The sequence below is a fragment of the Eubalaena glacialis genome, chromosome 13 (genome assembly GCF_028564815.1).
Source record: "Eubalaena glacialis isolate mEubGla1 chromosome 13, mEubGla1.1.hap2.+ XY, whole genome shotgun sequence".
Classification (NCBI taxonomy): domain Eukaryota; kingdom Metazoa; phylum Chordata; class Mammalia; order Artiodactyla; family Balaenidae; genus Eubalaena; species Eubalaena glacialis.
In genome coordinates this window covers 72,369,099-72,395,650 of record NC_083728.1, presented here as the reverse complement: position 1 = coordinate 72,395,650, position 26,552 = coordinate 72,369,099, and the positions used below count along the sequence as shown (strand labels likewise).

The window sequence follows — 26,552 nt, the reverse complement described above, 5'->3', positions numbered from 1 at the left end:
TGACATACAAATGAACTGCCATGGGAAACTCACCTGTATCCACACATGCAGGGGAATCTCACCTGTATCCACACATGCAGGGGTATAAGTCCTTTGTTGATCTCTACTTGTCCCATTTCAGTCTGGATATAATTTGAAAGCCAGCTTAGCTCTTGTACTTCCTGATTATGTTAATGTAAAATTCTCATAATGAATGCAGTATGAGTTTCTAGTGAGCCTTTCAGATCCTAAGTGTATCCAAAGTAATTATAGGCTTTAAGATAAACTAAACATATGCATTTACCTAAGACATGAACTTTTGTGTATGTGTATGTCTGGGGCAGAGATGGGTCTCATATAAAATTTCAATGAAAAACCATGATTGATCCAATGATGCGCTTTTTAAGGGGAGTTTATGTGGAAATTGGAAGCGTCAAAAGACAACAAAGCACACACAAAAAGCCCACTTTTAAGCAAATCTATAACTTGAAAAAAAAAGCCTAAAAATATTCTGAGGGGTGGTATATAGTTTTATAGTAGCCATGAGAACTTCCAGCAACTGGCTAATTTCTTCATATCAGCTGGCATGTCTGGTGATCGGCATTCCCTTGAAGAGCTTTGTCACCCTTCAGTCTTCTGCCCACAGGCCTTAGTCTTGTTTCCAAATGATGCTTCAGTGAGGATTTAAGGTCCATGACCTCTAGGGTTAGTGTTGTCCACTCAGGCAGCAAGATCCTGACAAACTGTAGTGATGTGTGAGCACACATCATGGGGTGAGTACCAGTATTTCGAAGGTTTTAAGAAGATATTTGGATTTTTGCTCCTAATCAAGAAGAGCTTTGCTGTCTGGTTTACATTTAAGGCCTAGTTGGCTCATCATTCTCAGAAAAAAACTTTTTTTTCTGGGTTAGGAAACTTCATCATGAGACTTGAGATATACTGGTTTGGAAAATTTCCTCAATTTCTCCTGGCTTCGAAGTCCCCGGCCTCGTAGTGGGGTAAGGCCCATAGGAGGTAGATGAATCTGAATAATAATAATAATAATAATAAAATATTAAGAATTATAATCATTGCAGCAGCTTATATTCACTGAAGATTTACTAAGTACCATGCTCTCTGCTAAGTGCTAACTCTATACTGACTCATTATTCCTTATAGTCCTTATACACATTAATCCTCAATATAATCTCATAGAGAATTATTATTCTAATATTCACAGATGAGAAAATGGAGGTTCAGGTTAAATAACTTGCTCCAGATTATACATTAAGTGGTAGAACCAGGATTTGAACCCAGATCTGTATGATTCCAAAGCTTGTGCTCTTCTTTGCCATATTTCCTGCATGGAGGAAAAAACCACAGATCACACAGTGAGATGAGAGTCCAAAGAAGGTGAGGAAAAAAGTGTATACACAAAGATGTTCTTTGCATAGTGGAAAACTGGGACCAACATAAATGTCTAGTGAAAGGGTGCTGGTTAAATTATGGCATATTCTTACAATAGGATACAATGCATCCATTTTAAAAGATATCCAAGAGAGGAAGTAAAATAAATAGGCGATAAACAGTATGCCTAGGGTCCCATGTACTTTAAGTAAAGAAAATGTACGTACATGAGTATAGAAAAAAAGACTAAAAGGATATATTGCCAAACTGTTAGGCTGAGCCAATACAATATAAAATTGCTGTTTTTGTAGGTCAAGAGTAGAATATTGGCAATTTCATATGGTCCCACTCAACAGTTATAGTGGTCACTTCCACAGGGTGAGAATTTTTGACAATTTTCACTTTCTACCTTATGCATTCCTTTAATATTTGAATTTTATTCTTTCATTAACAATAAACCTGTGTTTTACAATAAGGAAAATAAAAATATTTCCATAAAAAAGGTGAAAGTCAGAAGAGAAAGCTATGTAAATGTGAGCTGGCTTTCCCTTCCATATAAGGGAAAGTTGTTCAAGTAGGAGAAATCAGGCGTTCAATTGACATTTTAGTCTGTTTTGATGGGCTGGTGGCCACGCAAGGGTAGCTTATTTCCAACATGCCTGCTACAGTAGCTCTAGACTTCTCAGCAAACACTAGCCCTCTTGGTACACATTCTTGGAAATAACTGGGTTGACAAGGATAAGTACACACCACATGTTAACTGGAGTCACACTTACTGGCCTTGGATAAGGAATCTGGTAATGCAGTCCAATTTCAATCCTGGCTGTGCACTCATCTATACACTGTTTAATCAGGTCTGTGTCTGTAAGCTATTAAAAGGGAAAAATAGGTGAGATTGTTAGCATCTTTCCAATGCTACATAAAGTATAGGTATACATTTTCTTAGACTTTTTTCAGTTCATTAGCCACTAAATTAACTATTGGTAATTTGAAAAATCAAAAGCAATTTAGTATAAAATTTCCTGTGGATTTAACTTTTAAAAATTATTGAGGTAGATAATACAAGCACATGGTAAAAATAATTCAAATAATACAAACGGATATAATGTAAAACAAAGTCCTCCTCTTCTTCCTGTCTCCCAGTTCCCCTTCTCAGAGACAACAATTATCAGAAGTTTCTTGTTTGTTCTTCCAGGGATATTCTATGCATATATAAGTATACCTCTATAAACTTAGCATTTTTTCTTATAAAAATGAAAGTTCTGAACCTTGCCTTTTCACTAACAACTTGAAGCTCCTTCTATATTTACACATACAGAGCTGCCCCATTCTTTTTAACAGCTGCACAAAATTCCAACATAAGGCTGCATTATAATTTAACCAGTCTTCTACTGATGGACATTTAGGTTATTTCCAATCTTTTGCCATTATAAACAGTGGATCCCTCTAAAAATTTTTTTGGCTCACATGCAAATATATTTGAAAGATCATTTCCTAGAGAGAGAACTGCTAGGTTAAAGGGTTCATGCTTTTTTAATTCTCACAGATATTCCCTGTAGATTCAAATTACCCTCTAAGAGGCTGTACCAATTTACATTCCTAAGAACAATCTATAAATTATATTCCCACCAACAATGAACAACAGTGCTTCTTCATACCCTCCCCTTGTTGATCAAGTTACTTTCAAGTAACCCAATTATCAGCAAGTGCTGTCTAGAAACCCCGAGTAAGATATTGGAGAATGATCCACCTTCTATTTTGAACTGTAAACTGTCTTGGTCATTAGCGAGGAAAAGAAATGACATTTGAAATTTCAAAACAGTTAAATTGTGGTAGTCCAACTTCAAGTAAAGGAATGAAAAGTTCATTCTGAAAAGCAGAAAGCCAGGGAGGAGAAGGGGAGAAACGTTTCATTCCGAGGATGGAAAATCAACACATGCCTCTGCTAAGAGTTTGTAAGTGGGCCTCAAAGCAGAGCTGGGATTGCATCAGCCCCAGATGACACCCACAGTGAAGTTGGGGCCATCGTGGCTTGGAAATTCCAAGGGCATTCTGTCCTATGGTACCTCTTGGAGTAAAGTTCCAGAAACTGCAACACATAGAAAGAACCACAGCTCAGTCCCTTGGGACAGAGGCTCAGCTTTCTGACCTCTGTATTTCTCAGAAGCTATTGCTCTGATGTCCACCTTGGGAGTAGATTTCCATGTTCTCATTTGCTCATTAGGATTTAGACCAATTAATGAGATACCTTTGGGTTATTATTAAGCACTTATAGCAAGTGAGGTTACAGGAGACTACTTATGTCTACATGAGGGATTAGGAAGAAAGAAGCCCCTAATAAAGATGTGGTTAAGGGGGCTGAGGGCTCCTGGGGCTCCAGCTGTCCATTTGAACAAGTTGGGTTAGAGTTCTCCAAATCAGTCATTCAGAGGCTGCCTGCATGATTCTGCCATATCCACAACTACCTATACTAATATTAAACTTTTTCTTTAAATGGACTCTCTAAGCACAGTACTTGCAAAATTATCTGATACTGTCTTCTTTCTAATACATGGTAAAACAAGTATGTATTTTATTTTATTTTTTATAAATTTATTTATTTTATTTATTTTTGGCTGTGTTGGGTCTCCGTTGCTGCACGTGGGCTTTCTCTAGTTGCGGCGAGCAGGGGCTACTCTTCGTTGAGGCATGCAGGCTTCTCATTGCGGTGGCTTCTCTTGTTGCGGCGCACAGGCTCTAGGCACGCGGGCTTCACCACTGGCAAATACACCTCCCTCTGGCTCACACCACATTGGGCCAATTCAAGCAGAGGCAAATGAAGGATTATTATTGCCTTAACTGAAAACCCAAAGGGTCTTGGGCAGTAGTTAGGTGAGTGAACCTGCAAAGGTTTACTGGGCACATACTACTATGATATCCCCAGCACCAGACTAGACACTGTGAGGCCATGGTCCCTGCCTTCAACTATCAAGGATCTTACCTTGGCAGAACAACTCTGACACAATGGTGTATAATCAACAAGGGCAATGACTGCTACAGACTGCTATATAGATTCCTATATAGCAGAGTAGGTGGCCATCATGGGGTTGGGTGAGGGCAGAGAACTGGAGGAAGACTTCCTGGAGAAGATCAACTGAATCAAAGTATTTGTAAATGCTCATTAATTTAGTGACAACCACAAGGCAGGGCCCATGAGATATACTAGAAAAGGATAAGAAACTGTCTGTGTGCTCAAGGAACTGACAATCTAGTTAAGGAGACCATACCAACATAAATGAAACAAACAAGAAAAAAAAAAAGAGAATATCACCAACTAATTAGGGGTAGGTATAGCTCAGTGGTCTGCAAAATTTTTGATCATCTACTTCTTTCAATAAAAAATTTCTGAGCCCTGAGAATTCCCTGGTGGTCCAGTGGTTAGGACTTGGCACTTTCACTGCCGTGGCCTGGGTTCAATCCCTGGTCAGGGAACTAAGATCCCACGTGCCACACAGTGTGGCCAAAAAAAAAAAAAAAAAATTTCTGAGCCCCATATGTGTATTTATAAGTTTATTAAATATATTAATAATTCCATTATAAATATATATAAAATAGACATTTTTAAAAGAGCAATAAAAATTAATAGAAACAGCACTTACAATATTTTACTTCTATTCCTCAAAGGACTATTTCAGGACCTTGGGGGGTACATACACTCTGATGTGGTATGCATGGTCTATGGTAAGAGCAGAAAAAGTTCACAAGCAGGTTGGTATTAAAAGCAGGGAGACTGGGCTTCCCTGGTGGCGCAGTGGTTGAGAATCTGCCTGCCAATGTAGGGGACACGGGTTCGAGCCCTGTCTGGGAAGGTCCCACATGCCGCGGAGCAACTGGGCCCGTGAGCCACAATTACTGAGCCTGCGCGTCTGGAGCCTGTGCTCCGCGACAAGAGAGGCCGCGACAGTGAGAGGCCCGCGCACCGCGATGAAGAGTGGCCCCCGCTTGCCGCAACTAGAGAAAGCCCTCGCACAGAAACGAAGACCCAACACAGCCAAAAATATAAATTAATTAATTAAAAAAAAATAGCAGCCATTGCTGCCTGTCACTTGGGGGAAAAAAAAAAAGCAGGGAGACTTCAGGGATTATGAGAAGGGAAGGATATTGTAGATTGAGACGGTTTCTTGTGCAGCACTACCCCAATTGTAATTTTACATTTCTTTCTATCTAACTCTGAAACATCTTTCAGGGACCCTGTCTCGGTTTTGCTCAGTTATATCCCTGATGTCTAGTCTGGTGTTTGGAACATGGTAGACACTCAGCTACTTGTTGAATGAAAGGAGAGCAATGGGTCACAAACTAGTGGCAGAAGCTATGACAGAAATGGGAAAGCTGGGAAGGGGAGGTGTTCTTGTGGAAAGATGAGTTCTGCTTTAGGCTATTATGCTTGTGGTGAGTTCCTGCAGGTGGCTGATGACAGGTCAAGATATGGGATCTGGAACCATGGTCTCTGGGCCTCAGTGCAGAGGGCTGACCTTCAGAGGACGCTTATAGCTGGTAGGAGTGTGTGTGAAGAAGACAGGGCAGAAAAGGAGACTGAGATGGGGCCAGAGAGGGAAAAGTAAAGAGAGTAAATTGTCAGGAAGTTTCACGAAGTGAGCAGTGACAGTGCTGAATCCATGAGATCAATGAGAAAGAGGCAAGAAAAGTCAGGAGCTGAAAGCCTCCTTCCATGCTTAGGGCCAGGCAGTCTTCCTAAGGAGCTGACAGCTAGATGCTTTATGGTTTGTCAAATCAAGCCTCTTGGAATGGTTTTCGGCTCCCTGGTGTCTGGGTTCAACTAGCAAATGGAGGCACTATTTTACCCAATTCTGAGGTCCCAAAGGGCAAAGTCTCTCTGCTAGCCAAAGAGGCTTGAGTTCAAAGCTAAGTTATGAAGGGAACCCTGTCTTAATCCTATTCTCTTCCCTCTGAATGGGTTTATACTTGGAGGCTCTGAATAGCTTATGAATTGAAAAAAAAAAAAACAAATTTAACTGCGCACCTCCTGTGGGAGTGGCTGACAACAGGCACAGTGTGTGAGGAACCTATCCTACCCTGAAAATTCTCATTGGCCTGACTCAGGTCACCTGGCTCATGGGGTCTTCTGAAGATGCTGAGCCACTTACCCGCTGGACTGAGACCTGAAAAGAGTGAAGAGAGAAGCCCGGGCAGGGCTCTGCTTTTCAGTGGTTGGGCAAGCCAGCTAGGCTGTGCCTCTGGCCCCTTCCTGCTCCACACTCTGTCACTCTGACTTGTGCTGCTCAGTCCTCTCAACTTTAGAACAGAAAAGAAATGAACAAGCACCACAAGAAATTGCTCTCCTCCTTGCAATCTCCAGCTAGAACCTACTTACATTTTTGTTTTTCTGAAACAGTGTTCTGGCTTCATTTAATATGTACTGTTTTTCTTTAATGGTGTCTTCCATCTGCCCTGATGCAGCCTGCCATTTCCTCGCAAGCCTGAAAATTCTGCGGTAGAGGCCAAGAACTTCTTGTCGTGTTGCCGTTGTCATCTTCCGACCCGCCAAAATAGAAGAGGAAAAATTTGCATAAAAATTCAATTTGACAGTAGGCAGGGAGGCAGCTGTACATTTTAAAAAATCAAGCTCTTTAATTAGTCTAGAAATAACTGCTCTTTCTGAACAGATCTGTTTGCTGGCATTGCCAGAACGGTGTTATATGAATACCAGCAGTCTCTTAGATGGCCTTGTACATCATCCCATGGCTGAAGGTTGCTCAACCTTGCTGTTTGCCATGATGGCCATTTTTATGAACATGACAAAACCAAAATGCACATTTAGTGTTCTTTAAACCAGTATGTTCTTTGCCAGAATATCTTAGGAATGATGCTTTTAGTGTGTATTCTGGTAAAATTACATCACTAACCTGAGTGCACAGGAGAAGCCACATTTTGAATAACTGAATTTTCTAGTTAAGTGTGAACTTGAGTTTAATGCAGGGATTGCAAACTCAAGTGCCTCTGGAGCCTGGCAGGTAACAAAATGAGGGAAACCGGCTGGGTGGGGACAGTGGCCAACTAGAGAAGATGTCCCCCCTTGAAAGGGGACAGTTGCTACTCTTCCCCAGCCAGCTGCTGTCATATAGAATTGAGGGCCTAAGGGTGCCAGATTTCCTGATAGCTTAACAATAGGTGGCAGTCGAGATTTTTAAAATATGAAACTTCAAAAAAGACAGTAATTCCTTATTTTTGAAAATGTGAGTACCAAACATAAAATGAATCTGCAGGCTCAATTCCACCCAGAGTTTGTCAGGTTGCAAACTGTTTTTTAGTTCATTGTAACCTTGTTGAAAATATTTCTCAAAATTGTTGGTCTACTTCCTTGTCCACCTAAGAACTGTATAATAAGTACAACAGAAAATCTCTCTGATGACTGAAGATCTTGTGGCCCCTCCGGGATTTGACTGCAGGACTTCAACAGGACTGGGGGAAACAGAGACTACACTCTTGGAGGGCACACACAATGTAGTGTCAGCATCAGGACCTGGGGAAAGGAGCAGTGACCCAGTAGGAGACTGAACCAGACCTACCTGCTTGTGTTGGAGGGTCTCCTGCAGAGGTGGGGGGCAGCTGTGGCTCACCCCAAGGACAAGAACACTAGCAGCAGAAGTTCTGGGAAGTACTCCTTGGCATTAGCCCTCCCAGAGTCCACCATTAGCCCCACCAAAGAGCCTGTAGGCTCCAGTGCTGGGTCTCCTCAGGCCAAACAACCAACAGGGAGGGAACTCAGCCCCACCCATCAGCAGACAAGTGGATTAAAGTTTTACTGAGCTCTGCCCACCGGAGCAACACCCAGCTATACCCACCACTAGTCCCTCCCATCAGGAAGCTTGCACAAGCCTCTTAGATAGCCTTATCCACCAGAGGGCAGACAGCAGAAGCAAGACGATCTGCAATCCTGCAGCCTGTGGGATGTAAATCACATTCGCAGAAAGACAGACAAAATGAAAAGGCAGAGGACTATGTACCAGATGAAGGAACAAGATAAAACCCCAGAAAAACAACTAAATGAAGTGGAGATAGGCAACCTTCCAGAAAAAGAATTCAGAATAATGATAGTGAAGATGATCCAGGACCTCGGAAACAGAATGGAGGCAAAGATCGAGAAGATGCAGGAAATGTTTAACAAAGACCTAGAAGAATTAAAGAACAAACAAACAGAGATGAACATTACAATAATTGAAATGAAAAATACACTAGAAGGAATCAATAGCAGAACAATTGAGGCAGAAGAACGGATAAGTGACCTGGAAGACAGAATGGTGGAATTCACTGCCACAGAACAGAATAAAGAAAAAAGAATTAAAAGAAATGAAGACAGCATAAGAGACCTCTGGGACAACATTAAACGCACTAACATTAGCATTATAGAGGTCCCAGAAGGAAAAGAGAGAGGGAAAGGACCCGAGGAAATATTTGAAGAGATTATAGTTGAAAACTTCCCTAACATGGGAAAGGAAATAGCCACCCAAGTCCAGGAAGTGCAGAGAGTCCCAGGCAGGATAAACCCAAGGAGAAACATGCCAAGACACATAGTAATCAAACTGACAAAAATTAAAGACAAAGAAAAATTATTAAAAGCAACAAGGGAAAATGACAAATAACATACAAGGGAACTCCCATAAGGTTAACAGCTGATTACTCAGCAGAAACTCTACAAGCCAGAAGGGAGTGGCACGATATATTTAAAGTGATGAAAGGGAAGAACATACAACCAAGATTACTTTACCCAGCAAGGATCTCATTCAGATTCAATGGAGAAATCAAAAGCTTTACAGACAAGCAAAAGCTAAGAGAATTCAGCACCACCAAACCAGCTCTACAACAAATGCTAAAGGAACTTCTCTAAGTGGGAAACACAAGGGAAGAAAAGGACCTACAAAAAGAAACCTAAAACAATTAAGAAAGTGGTAATAGGAACATACACATCGATAATTACCTTACATGTGAATGGATTAAATGCTCCAACAAAAAGACACAGGCTCACTGAATGGATACAAAAAGAAGACCCATATATATGCTGTCTACAAGTGACCCACTTCAGACCTAGGGACACATACAGACTGAAAGTGAGGGGATGGAAAAAGATATTCCATGCAAATGGAAATCAAAAGAAAGCTGGAGTAGCAATACTCATATCAGATAAAATAGACTTTAAAATAAAGAATCTTAGAAGAGACAAGGAAGGACACTACATAATGATCAAGGGATCAATCCAAGACGAAGATATAACAATTATAGATATATACGCACCCAACATAGGAGCACCTCAATGCATAAGGCGAATGCTAACAGCCATAAAAGAGGAAATCGACAGTAACACAATAGTGGGGACTTTAACACCTCACTTCCAATGGACAGATCATCCAGACAGAAAATTAATAAGGAAACACAAGCTTTAAATGACACAACAGACCAGATAGATTTAATTGATACTTATAGGACATTCCATCCAAAAACAGGAGATTACACTTTCTTCTCAAGTGCACACAGAACATTCTCCAGGATAGATCACATTTTGGGTCACAAATCAAGCCTCAGTAAATTTAAGAAAATTGAAATCATATCAAGCATCTTTTCCGACCACAACACTATGAGATTAGAAATAAATTACAGGGAAATAAAACGTAAAAAACACAAACACGTGGAGGCTAAACAATACATTATTAAATAACCAAGAGATCACTGAAGAAATCATAGAGGAAATCAAAACAATGCCTAGAGACAAATGACAATGAAACACAACGATCCAAAACTTATGGGATGCAACAAAAGCAGTTCTAGGAGGGAAGTTTATAGCAATACAATCCTACCTCAAGAAACAAGAAAGATCTCAAATAAACAATCTAACCTTACACCTAAAGGAACCAGAGAAAGTAAAACAAACAAAACCCAAAGTTAGCAGAAGGAAAGAAATCATAAAGATCAGATCAGAAATAAATGAAATAGAAACAAAGAAAACAACAGCAAAGATCAATAAAACTAAAAGCTGGTTCTCTGAGAAAAAAAACAAAATTGATAAACCTTTAGCCAGACTCATCAAGAAAATGACAGAGAGGACTCAAATCAATAACATTAGAAATGAAAAAGGAGAAGTTACAATGGACACCGCAGAAATACAAATAAGAGACAAGCAACTCTATGCCAATAACGTGGACAACCTGGAAGAAATGGACAAATTCTTAGAAAGGTATACCTTCCAAGACTGAACCAGGAAGAAATAGAAAATATGAACAGACCAATCACAAGTAATGAAATTGAAACTGTGATTAAAAATCTCCCAACAAACAAAAGTCCAGGACCAGATGGCTTCACAGGTGAATTTTATCAAACATTTAGAGAAGAGCTCACACCCATCCTTCTCAAACTCTTCCAAAAAATTGCAGAGGAAGGAACACTCCCAAACTCACTCTACGAGGCCACCATCACCCTGAGACCAAAACCAGTCAAAGATACTACAAAAAAAGAAAATTACAGACCAATATCACTGATGAATATAGATGCAAAATCCTCAACAAAATGCTAGCAAACCGAATGCAACAACACATTAAAAGGATCATACACCATGATCAAGTGGGATTTATCCCAGGGATGCAAGGATTCTTCAATACATGCAAATCAATCAATGTGATACACCATATTAACAAACTGAAGAATAAAAACCATATGATCATCTCAATAGATGCAGAAAAAGCATTTGACAAAATTCAACACCGATTCATGATAAAAGTCTCCAGAAAGTGGGCACAGAGGGAACCTATCTCAACATAATAAAGGCCATATACGACAAACCCACAGCAAACGTCATTCTCAATGGTGAAAAACTGAAAGCATTTCCTCTAAGATCAGAAACAAGTCAAGGATGTCCACTATCGCCACTATTATTCAACATAGTTTTGGAAGTCCTAGTCATGGCAATCAGAGAAGAAAAAGAAATAAAAGGAATACAAATTGGAAAAGAAGAAGTAAAACTGTCACTGTTTGCAGATGACATGATACTATACATGTATAATCCTAAAGATGCCACCAGAAAACTTCTAGAGCTAATCAATGAATTTGGTAAAGTTGCAGGATACAAACTTAATGCACAGAAATCTCTTGCATTCCTATACACTAACAACGAAAAATCAGAAAGAGAAATTAAGAAAACAATCCCATTCACCACTGCAACAAAAAGAATAAAATACCTAGGAATAAACCTACCTAAGGAGGTAAAAGACCTGTACTCAGAAAACTATAAGACACTGATGAAAGAAATCAAAGATGACACAAACAGATGAAGAGATATACCAGGTTCTTGGATTGGAAGAATCAATATTGAGAAAATGAATATGCTACCCAAAGCAATCTAGGATTTCAATGCAATCCCTATGAAATTACCAGTGGCATTTTTTACAGAACTAGAACAAAAAATCTTAAAATTTGTGTGGAGACACAAAAGACCCTGAATAGACAAAGGAATCTTGAGGGTAAAAAACAGAGTTGTAGGAATCAGACTCCCTGACTTCAGACTACACTACAAAACTACAGTCATCGAGACAGTATGGTACTGGCACAAAAACAGAAATATAGAACAGGAACAGGACAGAAAGCCCAGAGATAAACCCATGCACCTATGGTAAACTAATCTATGATGAAGGAGGCAAGGATATACAATGGAGAGAAGACAGTCTCTTCAATAAGTGGTGTTGGGAAAACTGGACGGCTACATGTAAAAGAATGAAATTAGAACAGTTCCTAACACCACACACAAAAATAAACTCAAAATGGATTAAAGAGCTAAATGTAAGACCAGACGCTATAAAACTCTTAGAGGAAAACATAGTCAGAACACTCTGACATAAATCACAGCAAGATCTTTTTTGACCCACCTCCTAGAGTAATGAAAACAAAACCAAAAATAAACAAATGGGACCTAATGAAACTTAAAAGCTTTTGCACAGCAAAGGAAACTATAGACAATACAAAAAGACAACCCTCAGGATGGGAGAAAATATTTGCAAAGGATTAATCTCCAAAATATATAAACAGCTCATGCAGCTCAATATTAAAAATACAAACAACCCAATCAAAAAATGGGCAGAAGACCTAAATAGACATTTCTCCAAAGAAGACATACAGATAGTCAAGAGGCACATGAAAAGCTGCTCAACATCACTAATTATTAGAGAAATGCAAATCAAAACTATAATGAGGTATCACCTCACACTGGTTAGAATGGGCATCATCAGAAAATCTACAAACAACAAATGCTGGAGAGGATGTGGAGAAAAGGGAACCCTCCTGAACTGTTGGTGGGAATGTAAATTGATACAGTCACTATGGAGAACAGTATGGAGGTTCCTTAGAAAACTAAAAATAGAATTACCATATGACCCAGCAATCCCACTACTGGGCATATACCCTGAGAAAACCGTAATTCAAAAAGAGTCATGCACCACAATGTTCACTGCAGCACTATTTACAATAGCCAGAACATGGAAGAACCTAAGTGTCCATTGACAGATGAATGGATAAAGATGATATGGCACATATACACAATGGAATATTAGCCATAAAAAGAAACAAAATTGAACTATCTGTAGTGAGGTGGATGGACCTAGAGTCTGTCATACAGAGTGAAGTAAGTTAGAAAGAGAAAAACAAATACCGTATGCTAACACATATATATGGAATCTAAAAAATAAAAAAAAAAAAAAGGTTCTGAAGAACCTAGCGGCAGGACAGGAATAAAGACGCAGATGTAGAGAATGGACTGGAGGACATGGGGAGGGGGAAGGGTAAGCTGGGACGAAGTGAGAGGGTGGCATTGACATATATACACTACCAAATGTAAAATAGCTAGTGGGAAGCAGCTGCATAGCACAGGGAGATCAGCTCGGTGCTTTGTGGCCACCTAGAGGGGTGGGATAGGGAGGGTGGGAGGGAGACACAAGAGGGAGGGGATATGGGGATATATGTGTACGTATAGCTGATTCACTGTGTTGTACAGCAGAAACTAACACAACATTGTAAAGCAATTATACTCCAATAAAGATGTTTAAAAAATAAGGCAATAAATATAATATTTCACTTTCACATTTTTAAGTAAAAATAATTGTAGTTTCTTCAAAAAAAACCCACTAAAAATAGAATTACCATATGACCCAACAATCCCACTACTGGGCATATACCCAGAGAAAACCATAATTCAAAAAGACACATGCACTCCAATGTTCACTGCAGCCCTATTTACAATAGCCAGGTCATGGAAGCAACCTAAATGTCCATCGACAGACGAATGGATAAAGAAGATGTCGTACATATATACAATGGAATATTACTCAGCCATAAAAAGGAACGAAATTGGGTCATTTGTAGAGATGTGGATGGACCTAGAGACTGTGATACTGAGTGAAGTAAGTCAGAAAGAGAAAAACAAATATCGTATATTAACGCATATATGTGGAATCCAGAAAAATGGTACAGATGAACCAGTTTGCAAGGCAGAAATAGAGACACATATGTAGAGAACAAATGTGGACACCAAGGCGGGAAAGTGGCAGAGGGGGGTGGGGGTGGTGCTGGGATGAATTGGGAGATTGGGATTGACATCTATACACTAATATGTATAAAATAGATAACTAATAAGAACCTGCTGTATAAAAAGATAAATAAAATTCAAAAAAAAAGAAAAAGAAAATATGAACAGGCCAATTACCAGTAATGACATTAAATCAGTAATTTAAAAATTCCCAACAAACAAAAATCCAGGACCAGAGGGCTTCACAGGTGAAATCTACCAAACATTTAGAGAAGAGTTAACACCTATCCTTCTCAAACTATTCCAAAAAATTCCACAGGAAGGAACACTTCTGAACTTATTCTATGAGGCCAGCATCACCCTGATATCAAAAACAGACAAAGATATCACAAAAAAAGATAATTACAGGCCAATATCACTGATGAACGTAGATGCAAAAATCCTCAACAAATTATTAGCAAACCGAATCCAACAAGACACCGAAAGGATCATACACCATGATTAAGTGGGATTTCAATATCTGCAAATCAATCAATGTGATACACCATGTCAACAAATTAAAAATTAAAAATCATAGGATCATCTCAATAGATGCAGAAAAAGCTTTTGACAAAATTCAACATCCATTTGGGACTTCCCTGGTGGTCCAGTGGTTAAGACTCCATGCTTCCACTGCAGGGGGCATGGGTTCGATCCCTGGTCAGGGAACTAATATCCTGCATGCTGCATGGTGTGGTCAAAAAAAAAAAAAAAAAGTGAAAAAAAAAAAATTCAACATCCATTTATGATAAAAACTCCCCAGAAAGTGGGCATAGAGGGGACATCTCACAAAATAATAAAGGTCATATATGACAAACCCACAGGTAACATACTCAATGATGAAAAGCTGAAAGCAGCCCACTCTCACCAATTTTTTAATTCAACATAGTTTTGGAAGTCCTAGCCATAGCAATCAGAGAAGAAAAAGAAATAAAAGGAATCCAAATTGGAAAGGAAGAAGTAAAACTGTCACTGTTTGCAGATGGCATGATACCATACATAAAAAATTCTAAAGATGCCACCAGAAAACTACTAGAGCTCATCAATAAGTTCAGTAGTGTTGCAGGATACAAAATTAATATATAGAAATCTGTTGCACTTGTCTATACTAACAACAAACTATCAGAAAGAGAAATCAAGGAAACAATCCTATTTAGCATCATATCAAAAAGAATAAACTATCTCAGAATAAACCTACCAAGGAGGTAAAAGACCTGTACTCAGAAAACTATAAGGCACTGATGAAAGAAACTGAAGAGGATGCAAACAGATGAAAAGATATACCATGTTCTTGGATTGGAAGAATTAACATTGTTAAAATGACCATACTACCCAAGGCAATCTACAGATTCAATGCAATCCCTGTCAAAATACCAATGGCATTTTTCACAGAACTAGAACAAATAATTTTAAAATTTGTATGGAAACACAAAAGACTCTGAATAACCAAAGCATCTTCAGAAAGAACAGAGCTGGAGGTATCATGCTCCTTGACTTCAGACTATACTACCAAGCTACAGTTATCAAAATAGCATCACACATCATTTATAAAAATAAACACAAAATGGATTAAAGACCTAAATATAGGACTGAAAACCATAACACTCCTAGGAGAAATCATAGGCAGAACACTCTTTGACATAAATCGTAGCAAGTTTTTTTTGACTTGTCTTCTAAGACAAAGGAAACAAAAGCAAAACTAAACAAATGGGACCTAAGTAAACTTATAAGCTTTTTCACAGAAAAGGAAACCATCGACAAAATGAAAAGACAACCTACTGAATCGGAGAAAATGTTTGCAAATGATATGACCAATAAGGGGTTAACATGCAAAATATATAAACAGCTCATACAACTAAACATCAAAAAAACAACCTGATTAAAAAATGGGCAGAAGACCTGAATAGACATTTTTCCAAAGAAGGCACAGAGATGGCCAACAGTCACATGAAAAGATGCTCAACATCGCTAATCATCAGAGAGATGCAAATCAAAACCATGATGAGATATCACCTTACACCTGTCAGATGGCTATCATCAAAAAGAACATAAATAACAAATGTTGGCGAGGGTGTGGAGAAAAGGGAACTGTTGGTGGGAATGCAACTTGGTGCAGCTACTATGGAAAACAGTATGGAGGTTCCTCAAAAAACTAAAAATAGAATTACCATATGATCCAGCAATTCCACTCCTGGGGTACATATCTGAAAAAAACACTAATTCAAAAAGATAAGTGCACCCAGTGTTCATAGCAGCATTATTTACAACAGACAAGATAGGGAAGCAACCTGAGTGTCCATCAACAGATGAATGGATAAAGAAGATGTGATATATATATACTATGTTGTACACCTGAAACTAATATAATATTGTAAATCAACTATACCTCGATTTAAAAAAAAGGAAATTCAGAGAAGATATGAAAAAAAATCCCACTACTAGAGGATTGTGATTAGTCAAATTTAGGAGAATGAACACTGTACTGCCTTTAACAAATTACCAGGCTGGGAAGACAAGGAAGACAGATTTAGCAAGTGAGTAGCAGGACCAGGCACTGGGACACCTCATTATGAGTCCTGGGCTTTCCTCAAACAGGTCATCTGTTGAGAAGTAGGCTGTTCATTGCCCTTTGAGAACAGACCCATTTCCAACCCAAGGGGGAGGGGTAATACATGGAGACTGCATGCTTTAGGGTGGTCCTGAGCTTATGAGAATTTAGGCAGCTAAAGAAAGCAGATGGGAGCTGGAAGGAGCTGTGTTTATCTAGAAATTCTAAGTAATTGCAAGGACTTCACCTTAGAGAGAATGTCTCTTTTGAGTATGATTGCACCTCTTACTTACCCTGACCCTGATGACCTTTTTTAAGCAATGAGGAATGAACCAAGGCTTAACCATTTGATGAAAAGCTTGAAATCACTACTTCACCCAATTCAAAAGTTAAAAGGACATACCTGATATCCATTCTGATATCCATTATACCTCACAGGAAAAAATGCTTAAAAGGAATTCATATAAACCAAGAGAGATCATCATGCATTGTGGCTAATTGTAATGAAAACTCAGATGAACTGATGATGTTTTTCCTGGTAAGGAAACAGGTTTCTGAGTTTCTGGCTCTCCCTAAAACTCCATGGTTTCGTATGAAAATACATGAGTCAGTTCCTGTGAGGAACACAGTCTGCAACTAACCTCTATTAATGACTGCTTCACTTCCCTGTCATTAACAGAAGAAACTTCCTTGACTGCATGACACTTAAGGAGGAAAGTGAAGGCAGTATGGCATATTAAAACAGCAGCCACCTTCTCCAAAGTCTGACTTTCATTTCTTTGTTTTTACTACTGTCTGAACCACAGCTTCAAACTATAACTGATCACATACCATAAGCTGATACACACGCCCTGCAAGTATGGTATTTAAGGTAACAAGCAGAACTAACAATTGGTATTTAATAAGACCATTTTCAAAACCCTTTAACGTTTAAGTGTTGTGGAAACTAATCCTGAAAGGGAAATAAGTGATGTCTTCCTCGCCAACATCAGGTGATCCGGAAAACACAGTCCAAAAGATTTCCACAGTCTAAAGCTGTGTTCTCCATTATGTACTATTCGCAAGTCGTTGTTACAAAGCTTGTGATTCTAGAAACAAAATCAGCCATATAAATTAAAATAATGTTAAAAAGCTCTCTTCTTTTTGGTTTATATTTTTATTCCCAGGAAGCAACTTGTTTAGGAAAAGTGACTTTTCCCTGAGAGTCTTCCTCCCTATGGTATGATGGCTTGAAACCAACATTTATTCCTCTAAAACTATCAATGATCTCTCACTATTGATGAAAGGCCGAGTCAGACCTTCTTCTTCTTCCCTAGTATCAGGGGTTGACCTGATGCAGTGGGGTCTGCTGGGATTCTCCCATGGTCGACATCAGGAATACGAAATTGTTTAGGGGACCACAACTGAACTTCAGTCTCAACTGCCTGTGAAGTCAGTTCTTAAAGAATTTTTACAGTTAAAGTTTTATAACTTTTATTCTGAGACTGATATTTCTTCAAATTCTGCTTTGTACTTCCTTAACCCTCAAATCCCAGAATGAGGAAAGATAAGAGATAGGAAGTATGCCTGGGAGGAATTGTGACTGGAAACTGGGCTCTTTTCTTCAAATCGTATTTCATGCATAAACACAGTGCCAGGATAAAACTCATTACCAAGCACCTACCATGTGCAGCCTGTACCATTAAAAAAGAGCTGACAAATATTGCTGCTAGTACATTTTGGCTTCAGGTCATAGTCAGAAGTTTCCCTTAAAGCAAGTGTCCCAAAGACTGGTTGGGGAGGTAATTTTTGATGTACAAGAAAATATTTATTTTCTTAGTGTGATCCCTTAATGTGTTTTAATAGCCCAACAAACACATGATTTAAAGTGATTTCGATTTTGTAGTGATATAGAGCTACCTTTAAACATATAACAGAAACTTTTAAGCTGGTTTAAAACATAGGTAGGACTTCCCTGGTGTCCAGTGCTTAAGACTGCGCTCCCACTGCAGGGGGCATGGGGTTCAATCCCTGGTCGGGGTAAGATCCGGCATGCTGCGCAGTGTGGCCAAAAAAAACAAAACAAAACAAAACAAAAAAACATAGGTAAATAATAGCAGAAATTGTGATGTGGAGTCCCAAAAAACCTGAGTCTGGGAACTGTAGCTATAAGGCACCCTGCTGTGGTGTTTGTTCTGCTGAACATTTCACTTAGAATGCCTGTTTTCTGCTGGCCACCTCAACTTGTAGACACCAGTTTATTCTCAGGCTTTTCTGGAGCACCTTTTTCTCTGCTTCTATCACATCCAGCTATTGTTCTTTTGCAGTTTCACTGTCTTTTTCTTCCCAGAGTCTCTGAATTCCTGGAGGGCAGGGACTGCATTTTGCTCATTAAAGGAATAATAATAAGGATAAGAATGATAATAATAACAGTAATAGCTACATTTACTTTGCACTTCCTCTGTGCTAGGCTTCCTAGGTACTTTACACACATATATTAACTCCCATAATCGTCACAGTTCTATCAGGTAAATACTACATTATCCTGTTTTACAAAGGAGGAACCTGATGCCAAAAGAGGTTAAGTAACTTGAGCAAGGTCACATGGCGAGGAAGAGGTGGAGCCAGGATTCAAAACCAGATAGTGTGGAGTCAGAGCCCCAACTTCTAATCACTAAATAGGCTGCTCAATCTCAGTAAATGTGGTTGAATGTCTGCTGATTGCTTTAAAGAACTTAGCCAGTTGTGACAATGGGAACTAAATTCTACTCCCTTCCTACAAAGAGCAAAAGACCATTCTTTTTGCACCCTGACTGAATTGCAATTACCCTTTTATAAGGTTTTCCATATACCATCTGCCCCTCCCCTGCAACTGTCCTTCCTCAGTAATGATGTTACACACCAGCACCTTTAGAGGAGGCTGTGCACTTAACTGGACTGCTGTGCTCTTCTGTTCCCTGCGGCAACCCTGTCCCTGACACTCCAAAGGAGCTGACATCACATAAGAGATACCAGCACTCATTACAGTGCTACTACCCTGCAGGTCTTACTCTTTCCTCCCAAGCATCTATCCATCCATCCAACATTTGTTCAGTGCCCATGTGCCAGGCTAGGCATACAGTGATAAACAAGCAGCCACAGTCCCCTGTCCTCCTAGAGCTTATATCCTAGTGGCAGAGGCAGATGATATACAAGAAAAATTTTTGTATAATTTTGGTTATATGTGCTCTCAAGGAATGAAACAGTAATATGATATGAATGAGCAGAGGTGGGGGTTATGTTATTTTGGGTGGTCAGTGACGTTTGAGCTGAGTCTTGAATGGTGTTCAGGAACCTATTAATGGGAAGAGTTCAGGGGAAGGTGATGCAGGAAGAAAGAACAGCAGGAACTAAGGCTATGAGGTGGGAACCAACCTCAGTGTTAATACAGTTGAGAGCCTATGGGGGAAGTGGGACCACAGGTAGACAGAATCAAGCACAGGCTGGGAGAGTAGGCCTTGGAAAGGAGTTTGATTTGTAGTCTAAGAGCAAAAGGAAGACATTGGTAGGTTTTAAGCAGGTAAGAGTATCATGGTCTGATTTACATTTTTAAAAACATGCTGGATTTCAAACTGTATCATAAGTACTTGTGATTCTACCAGTCTTGCAATGGTGAGGAGTCTTGCCTAATGCTACCTAACTGACAGGAGAACTGGGATTAAGAGCCAAAAAAGCTGAATGATTATTTCCCTGACTGAAAGCTTTTCTCTGTTTTTATTTTGGAGTCAGTAATGGGGACTCCAAACAGGCAGTGATCAATTTCCTAGGGGAAAAAAAAAAAAAAAGCACCACCCACTCACTCTTCCACTTGCTCTGGAGAATGAAAATACAGTGAAAGGGTCTATATACTTGGCATGTCTAGATCTAGTTTTGCAGGAGGCCTATAGGAAGATTTGCCAGGACTAGGGGCTTTATCCACTTCACCCTTTTCCCCACCTTTGGAACAGTTTCTTTCACCTTTGGAAAAAGCATCACTGCATGAACACTTAGAAGCTTAAGAGCAGAGATGAAAATTCCCTTTCCTCAGATGAAATTTATAGAAGTATGACTCTGGCCTCAGGAATGTCAAAATTCCAAATGTTGCACTCCCATGAGGCTTTGCCTTCTACTGAAGAAAAAGTGTTGCAGTACAAACAAGGGACAGAAAAGGCAAGGGAAATTAACTGACTTTCAAACCCCCAGGTGGAAGGAGACTCCATTCTTTCAAGATCTGTCCTTAGGTGTAAATTTAAAAAATCATAACCAATGAATATAATGTAGTCAAATTTCTCTCCCAACTACTTTATGGTTTTGGGGGAGGGTGATAATGAAACTCACCCAGTGAAATCCATCGTATGTGTTCACCATGTACCAGTGGTGACCTATCCCGTGTCCTGCTGCCCTATCTTCTTAGATCTGGGACTCCTTCTTTTTGCCAAATGGAAGGCCCCAACCCATACACCTGAAATATTCTTTTTTTGCTTAACTGCTGATTCTCATCCTTTGGCTTTCATCACTTTTCATGGGGTGCCTTCTTCACACTGGGTCAGCGTCCCTGCTCTGGTGTATACCCCTATCATAATGTTCATTCTACTCTATTGTAATTTTCTGTTTGACTTATGTTTCTTCCTCCACTGTGTGTGTTTTGGGAGGGGAAGAGAGAAGCAGGTTGGGACCCTGTCTCATCCATTACACTCCTAGGCCTGGCCCAGAGTTGGAGCTTGAAATACATTTGTTAGAAGAAAAAATTTACCCACACAGAATAATCACCAGTAATTACCATTCTCATCCTGAGATATATGCAGTGGTATTTGGATCAGGTTTCGCAACAGAAGACCCTAGAGCATTTAAAAATACTAATTAACCCTCACAATGATGTTTTCAAGAGTGGCACTGTGGGTGTCAGGGTGAGAATTGAAGATTAAGTGTTATTTGGCGAGGCAGTCTTCTCACTTCCATCTAGGGCAGTATACACAGCTGTTACATAACCCTCGCTCTTAAGTTCTCTTAAGGCCACTTAGGGTTTGTCCACAGGACTGAAATGATATACTATATTTCCAGGAAGCTTAGAATCAAACATATAGAAAAATGAGTTTTTGATATTTTTTTTCTTAAAAACAATCCTTTGGGGGAATAAGGTCCATTGCACCCAAATGATGAGGGTTCAAAACCAACCTAAAAAATTATAATTTAAAGCTTTTGTCATTTGGAAAACCTCCAGGGAACTGAAGCATTCTTATAATGTCAAAGCAAACAGATTTTCTTGCCCCAGATAGCAGAATAGAGAATGACTACCTTGATTTTAGGCATTCAAAATTTTTCCACAGATGTAAAGGACAGGAGATATAATACAAACAATGAACTAATGGGCTCTGGAATGATCTGGGTTTGAGTCCTGACTTCACCACATCAGGCAAGATATTAATCTTCCTGAGCCTCAGTTTCTTAAAATGGGGAAACAACAGAACCTTCTTCAAAGAGTTGTTTTAAGGATTGTTCATAATAATCCATGTAAATCACTTAGCATTGGGAGTTAACAAAGGCAAATGTTACCTGAAAAGGAGGAAATAAAGGAGGAACAGTGAGGCCTCTTTTATCTCTGCTAAACTTTGCTGCCTGCTGGTGAAATTATCGCTTTGTGGCAGTAATGGATTTTCCTAAAGCTGTTTCCCTCTGATCATTAATAATCCCTGCACAGTAAAGAGCTATTGTTCTTCAGTATGAGTAAATAACCCTGCCTGAGGCATCGCTTATCTTCAGACCACAGAGCAGACTTCTTACTGGAAATACAATGCAGGTGCCAAGGGCACCAAGGGCATGAGCAAGCGTCCCTTCCTATTTTTCTTCCTTTATCTCTTACTCCTTGCTTATCCTTCGGGTGCACTTTTCTCCTAGATCCGTTATCCTTCCCGACTTTCTGATGTATTCCCATATCCTATACAGTATCATCTTACCTAAATTGAATAACCTTCAAGCTAAACCAAGTGCCCCCATCTCCCTGCCCCACACACGCCCCATGGACTTGTTTCCTGACCTGGATTCAGTTTTTGGTTACTAGAATCCAAAAGGGGAAGTGTAATGCCACACACTGTTTCGTATATCTCAGGATATGCTTGTGTGGTGTACTTAATCATACCACGGCTATTCTCTGAAACAGCATCTTTTTACACAGAAATTGACAATATGGTATGTCAGAGATACGGGTCAGGGAGGAAAGGGTATATCATATTTTTATCTAAAGGAAAAGAAATTAGGTTAGGCACCGTAACATGGGAAATCTTCAGAAGACAGGGAAAAACCAAAAATATTTATGTCTGAAAGATTTCTAAACTATCCCAAACAAGATCATGTAAGGCACATATATTCATCCTAAATATATCAGCACAGGAGCACACACAAGCTTATACTTGTAAGGGGAACTCCAATCAGGCTCTTGTATCCAAGAGATGTACAGCAATTTGCCCCCTCAGGGATAGAAACTCCAAATGGAAACCAAGTTTCAGTCTCTCAATTCAAAAGAAATGGAATCAACTGTTTCCTTATCATCATATTTTAAGAGACAAAGACAAGGTAAGGGTCAATCAGAGGTAGTGAGAACAAGTTACCAGAAGTAGGAGGTGTGTGTCTGGGGTGTGGTGTGTATGTGCTGGCAACGGGTGAAAACTTGGTCAGTGCTGAAGATCAACCCCAGTCATTCGTTCATAACTACCCAGGATTTGAACCCTTCATAGGAACTAGGGAAGTCAAGAGAACACAAAACATTTAAATTAAAACATTCAAACTCCTTCTTTGTGATAATTTCCTAAGAAACTGGATTAAGAAACAGACAAAAGGGCTCTGGTTATATAACATTAGATACACCTAACCCTTGATCCAACCACCTGATATATAACCCTCACCCTGCACAGGAGGTCTCCGCCTTCACGAGAGTCTCCAAGTACCCTCCACCTATTGAATAAGCAACTTTCCCCACCTGCAGAAGCACGGGAGCTCTTTACTAGACAAAGTTCCTTTAGAGTAGGAGCAATGACTGTCCATCTTTAGTGCACAGAATGATTAGCACCCAGAGTACCTTCGAGTTTCTCCAGTCCAACAATGACCAACAGAATGTTCTTCAATGATGGAAATATTCTATATCTTCGCTGTCCAACAGGGTAGCCACTGGCACTGGGCACCTGAAATATGGTTAGTACATCTGAGGAACTGCATTTTAAATTTTATTTCATTTAAATTTAAATAGCTACATGTAGCTTGTGGCTACATATGGACAGCAGAGCTCTAGACCAAAAAACTGCAAATCAAATGCCCACAGGTGTTAGGCTGGTAGAGGAAGGGAGAAGAATCTCATTGGCTCCAGCTGACTGTTGCTCTGTAGGAACCTCAAGCTGGTGTTGCCAGATTGTCTCATTTTTCAAATGAAGCTGAAAATCAGATTTTTAAATTTGGCAAGTAAATTTTAAAAAATAATTTAAATCAATCTGTGGGCCAAACCACGTTTGCAGGCAATATCTGTCTCGCCAGTTTGTAATCTGTAATCTAGGCCAACCCCTAAACTCAAAGAAAAGGGTCTTATTCAAGGCCATTCTGCTGGTCAGTAAAGATGCAAGACTGAAACCCAGGCCTTCTGATTATTATTCTGATACCCTTTCTAGAGTTTATGAAATCAACCATATCTAGTGGTGGAGGTGGCAGCAACAGCGGGGACAAATGCCCCTTTGTCAGAAGCTGTTGAAGTCCATGGTTGATACATTATGGACACAGTGTTCCTATATGTTGGGTCCATGGGCAAGGCTCTGAAATAGGAGCCAGCAGGGCACAAAGAAGAAATAGTTCACAGGGTAGTCAGACGTATAAACAATTAATAAGCAAAGTAAGGTTTGCTATAATGAACACAAATCACCTAAGCAGGAGTCCAAAAGCACTGACAGCTGGGAGAGGAAAGGAGGAAAGAGATCTGAGCCAGGCCTTTGAGAATGGGTCTCGATGATTATGAGGGTGGGTCCCATTATTCAAGGATATTACGGGGCCTCCTTCTATCTTGGAGGCTTTGTGTGTGTGAAGAGTCTCCTCTGCTGGCTTTTCCTTCTCTGGATCATATCTACATGTAAAGAGCCCCAAGGAGTTTAGAGGCCTTCCTCTTTATCTGCACCCTCTTCTTAGGTGATCCAGGAATAAACTGCTACATTTATTATCTCTCTGAGTTTTCCCTTGACTTGTATATTTAACTTCTCAACATCTTTACTTGGACCATTAATAGACTTATCAAAACTAGTATGTTCAAAAGAATAGTAGTGCCTTCCAAACTATTTTCTCTGCGGAGTCATCCTTGGTTCCTTCCTTTCCCATACACTTCACATCCAATTTGGCAGCAAGTCCTGCAAGCTCGACTTTCAGAGTACATTCCAAATTTAATTCTCTCCATTTCCAACGTGAATACAACACTACTGTCACCTCCCCCTTGGCCCTACTGCAACAGCCTCCTAGCAGGTCTGACTACGTCTACCCTTCTCTATCCAGTAGCCAAGAATGATTTTCTAAAAATGTAAATCAGATCTGGTCACTCCTTCTTAAAACCCTCCATTTAAAAAACAGCCAAACCCTCACCTTGAGCTAAAAGGCTATGCTTGATCAGGCTCTGCCACTTCTCCATCACAGACCACTCTGGCTCTGGTTCTTTCCTTTCTACTCCAAGCACATGGCCTTCTCGCCATTTCCTTCCTCAGATCCCTTCCCGTTGGTTCTTTTCTCCACCTAGAAAGCTCATTCCCTAGCTTCCCTCTTTTCTCGGATTTCTGTAAACCCGGCCTCCTCTGAACAGACTTATCCGATTTAGAGTGGCCCTCCCCCCATCTTCTACCACTTCATCTGATACTGCTACCTTTGGGGCATTTCTCACTTGCTGATATTTTACTGATTTACTTTTTAACTTTCTCCCGGACTCGAATAAAAAGTCATGGAGCAACGCCTTTGGCGGACCGAGGGATTTAAGAAGCTGGTTCTCATTATCTTAGAAAACCTCAGTATCGTGTAGGGGACTCGTCTGTGTCAACCTTCCTCAGCTAGACGCCTCTCGCCCCGGATTTGCCCCTACTAATCTCCCATTTACATTCGGGAATCCAAAGGATTGAGAAGTCTCAGATGGGCCCCAAACCAGCATTTCAGCGTTCCCAAACCAGGGCTCCCCTTCCTGGCCCTCGAGCCGCTTCCCTTAGCAAGTTGCCGAGGCCAGCGGCGGTGACACCGAGCCGCCCTCGCGAGCCTGGGGGGGCGGAGGGGTCACACAGGCTCGTCTCCTAGCAACGTCGCACCCCGCCCCCCCATCCCTGCCCCTGGGGAGCCAACCCCTTCCCCCAGTCTCCCGCGCCAGGAGTCAGCGTCTCCATCCTCTGCACTCACACTGCATCAGTCCAGCCTTCCCCCACCCACAGAAGCCCGGCAGCCTACCGCAGGCTGGGAGGAGGCGGCGCCGGGAGCCCAGCTGAGCTGCGGCCGACTGAGCTCTGGCAGGTCCGGTGGGCCAGGCCGTACCAAACCACCGGACGGACCTCAGTGGGAGTATCAGTCCCAGGTCGAGGGTAGGCTCGAGCCTTCCTTAAACTTCAAACTCTAGACCACGCTCCGCCGTACAGCCAACAATATATCTAAGTTCATCCTTTCCTTATTTCCCTTTTCTCCCTTTAGTTCTCCTCTCTCCCCCCATCCCAGCCAAAAATATGGTCCAGTCCATCTCCTCCTAGCTCTCCCTCCGCGTCGCTAGGTCTTTGCCCTTACTTGGCGACGGCTTCGTACGTCTTTGCGTACGTCGTGACGCAAACTGCCACTCTTTCCCTTCCCGCCCCTCTCCTATTCCGCGTCCTGGAGCGGGCGGCTTGCGGGGTTACCGGAAGTGATGATGCAGGAGGCGATGGAGAGGGCGGGGTTTCGGGGCGGCCCCCGCCGGTGGGCCGCAGATGAAGAGGAGGCGGCGGCAGTGGTGGAAGAAGAGGCGGCGGCGGCGGCGGCGGCGGCGGGGGCGGCGGCAGCGGCGGCAGCGGCGGCGGCGGC

General features: G+C 40.7%; 1 protein-coding gene across 8 annotated transcripts; it reads right to left on the bottom strand.

The window, feature by feature from the left end:
- Positions 1-317: 317 nt before the first annotated feature.
- LYRM1 (LYR motif containing 1) lies at positions 318-26,470 on the bottom strand. 8 transcript variants are annotated; one of them, XM_061208964.1, is made up of 6 exons: positions 25,953-26,250; positions 24,409-24,436; positions 23,581-23,683; positions 6,737-6,895; positions 2,142-2,234; positions 318-1,003 (listed from the first exon to the last, which is right to left on the bottom strand). In XM_061208964.1, exons 4-6 carry the CDS (start codon positions 6,893-6,895, stop codon positions 887-889), a joined length of 369 nt encoding a protein of 122 aa, XP_061064947.1. In that variant the 5' UTR covers positions 23,581-23,683; positions 24,409-24,436; positions 25,953-26,250; the 3' UTR covers positions 318-886. The 8 variants fall into 8 exon arrangements, with proteins under 8 accessions (XP_061064947.1, XP_061064949.1, XP_061064950.1 ...); XM_061208966.1 differs by lacking the exons at positions 24,409-24,436; positions 25,953-26,250 and adding an exon at positions 26,390-26,470; XM_061208967.1 differs by lacking the exons at positions 24,409-24,436; positions 25,953-26,250 and adding an exon at positions 26,280-26,324.
- Positions 26,471-26,552: the final 82 nt, after the last annotated feature.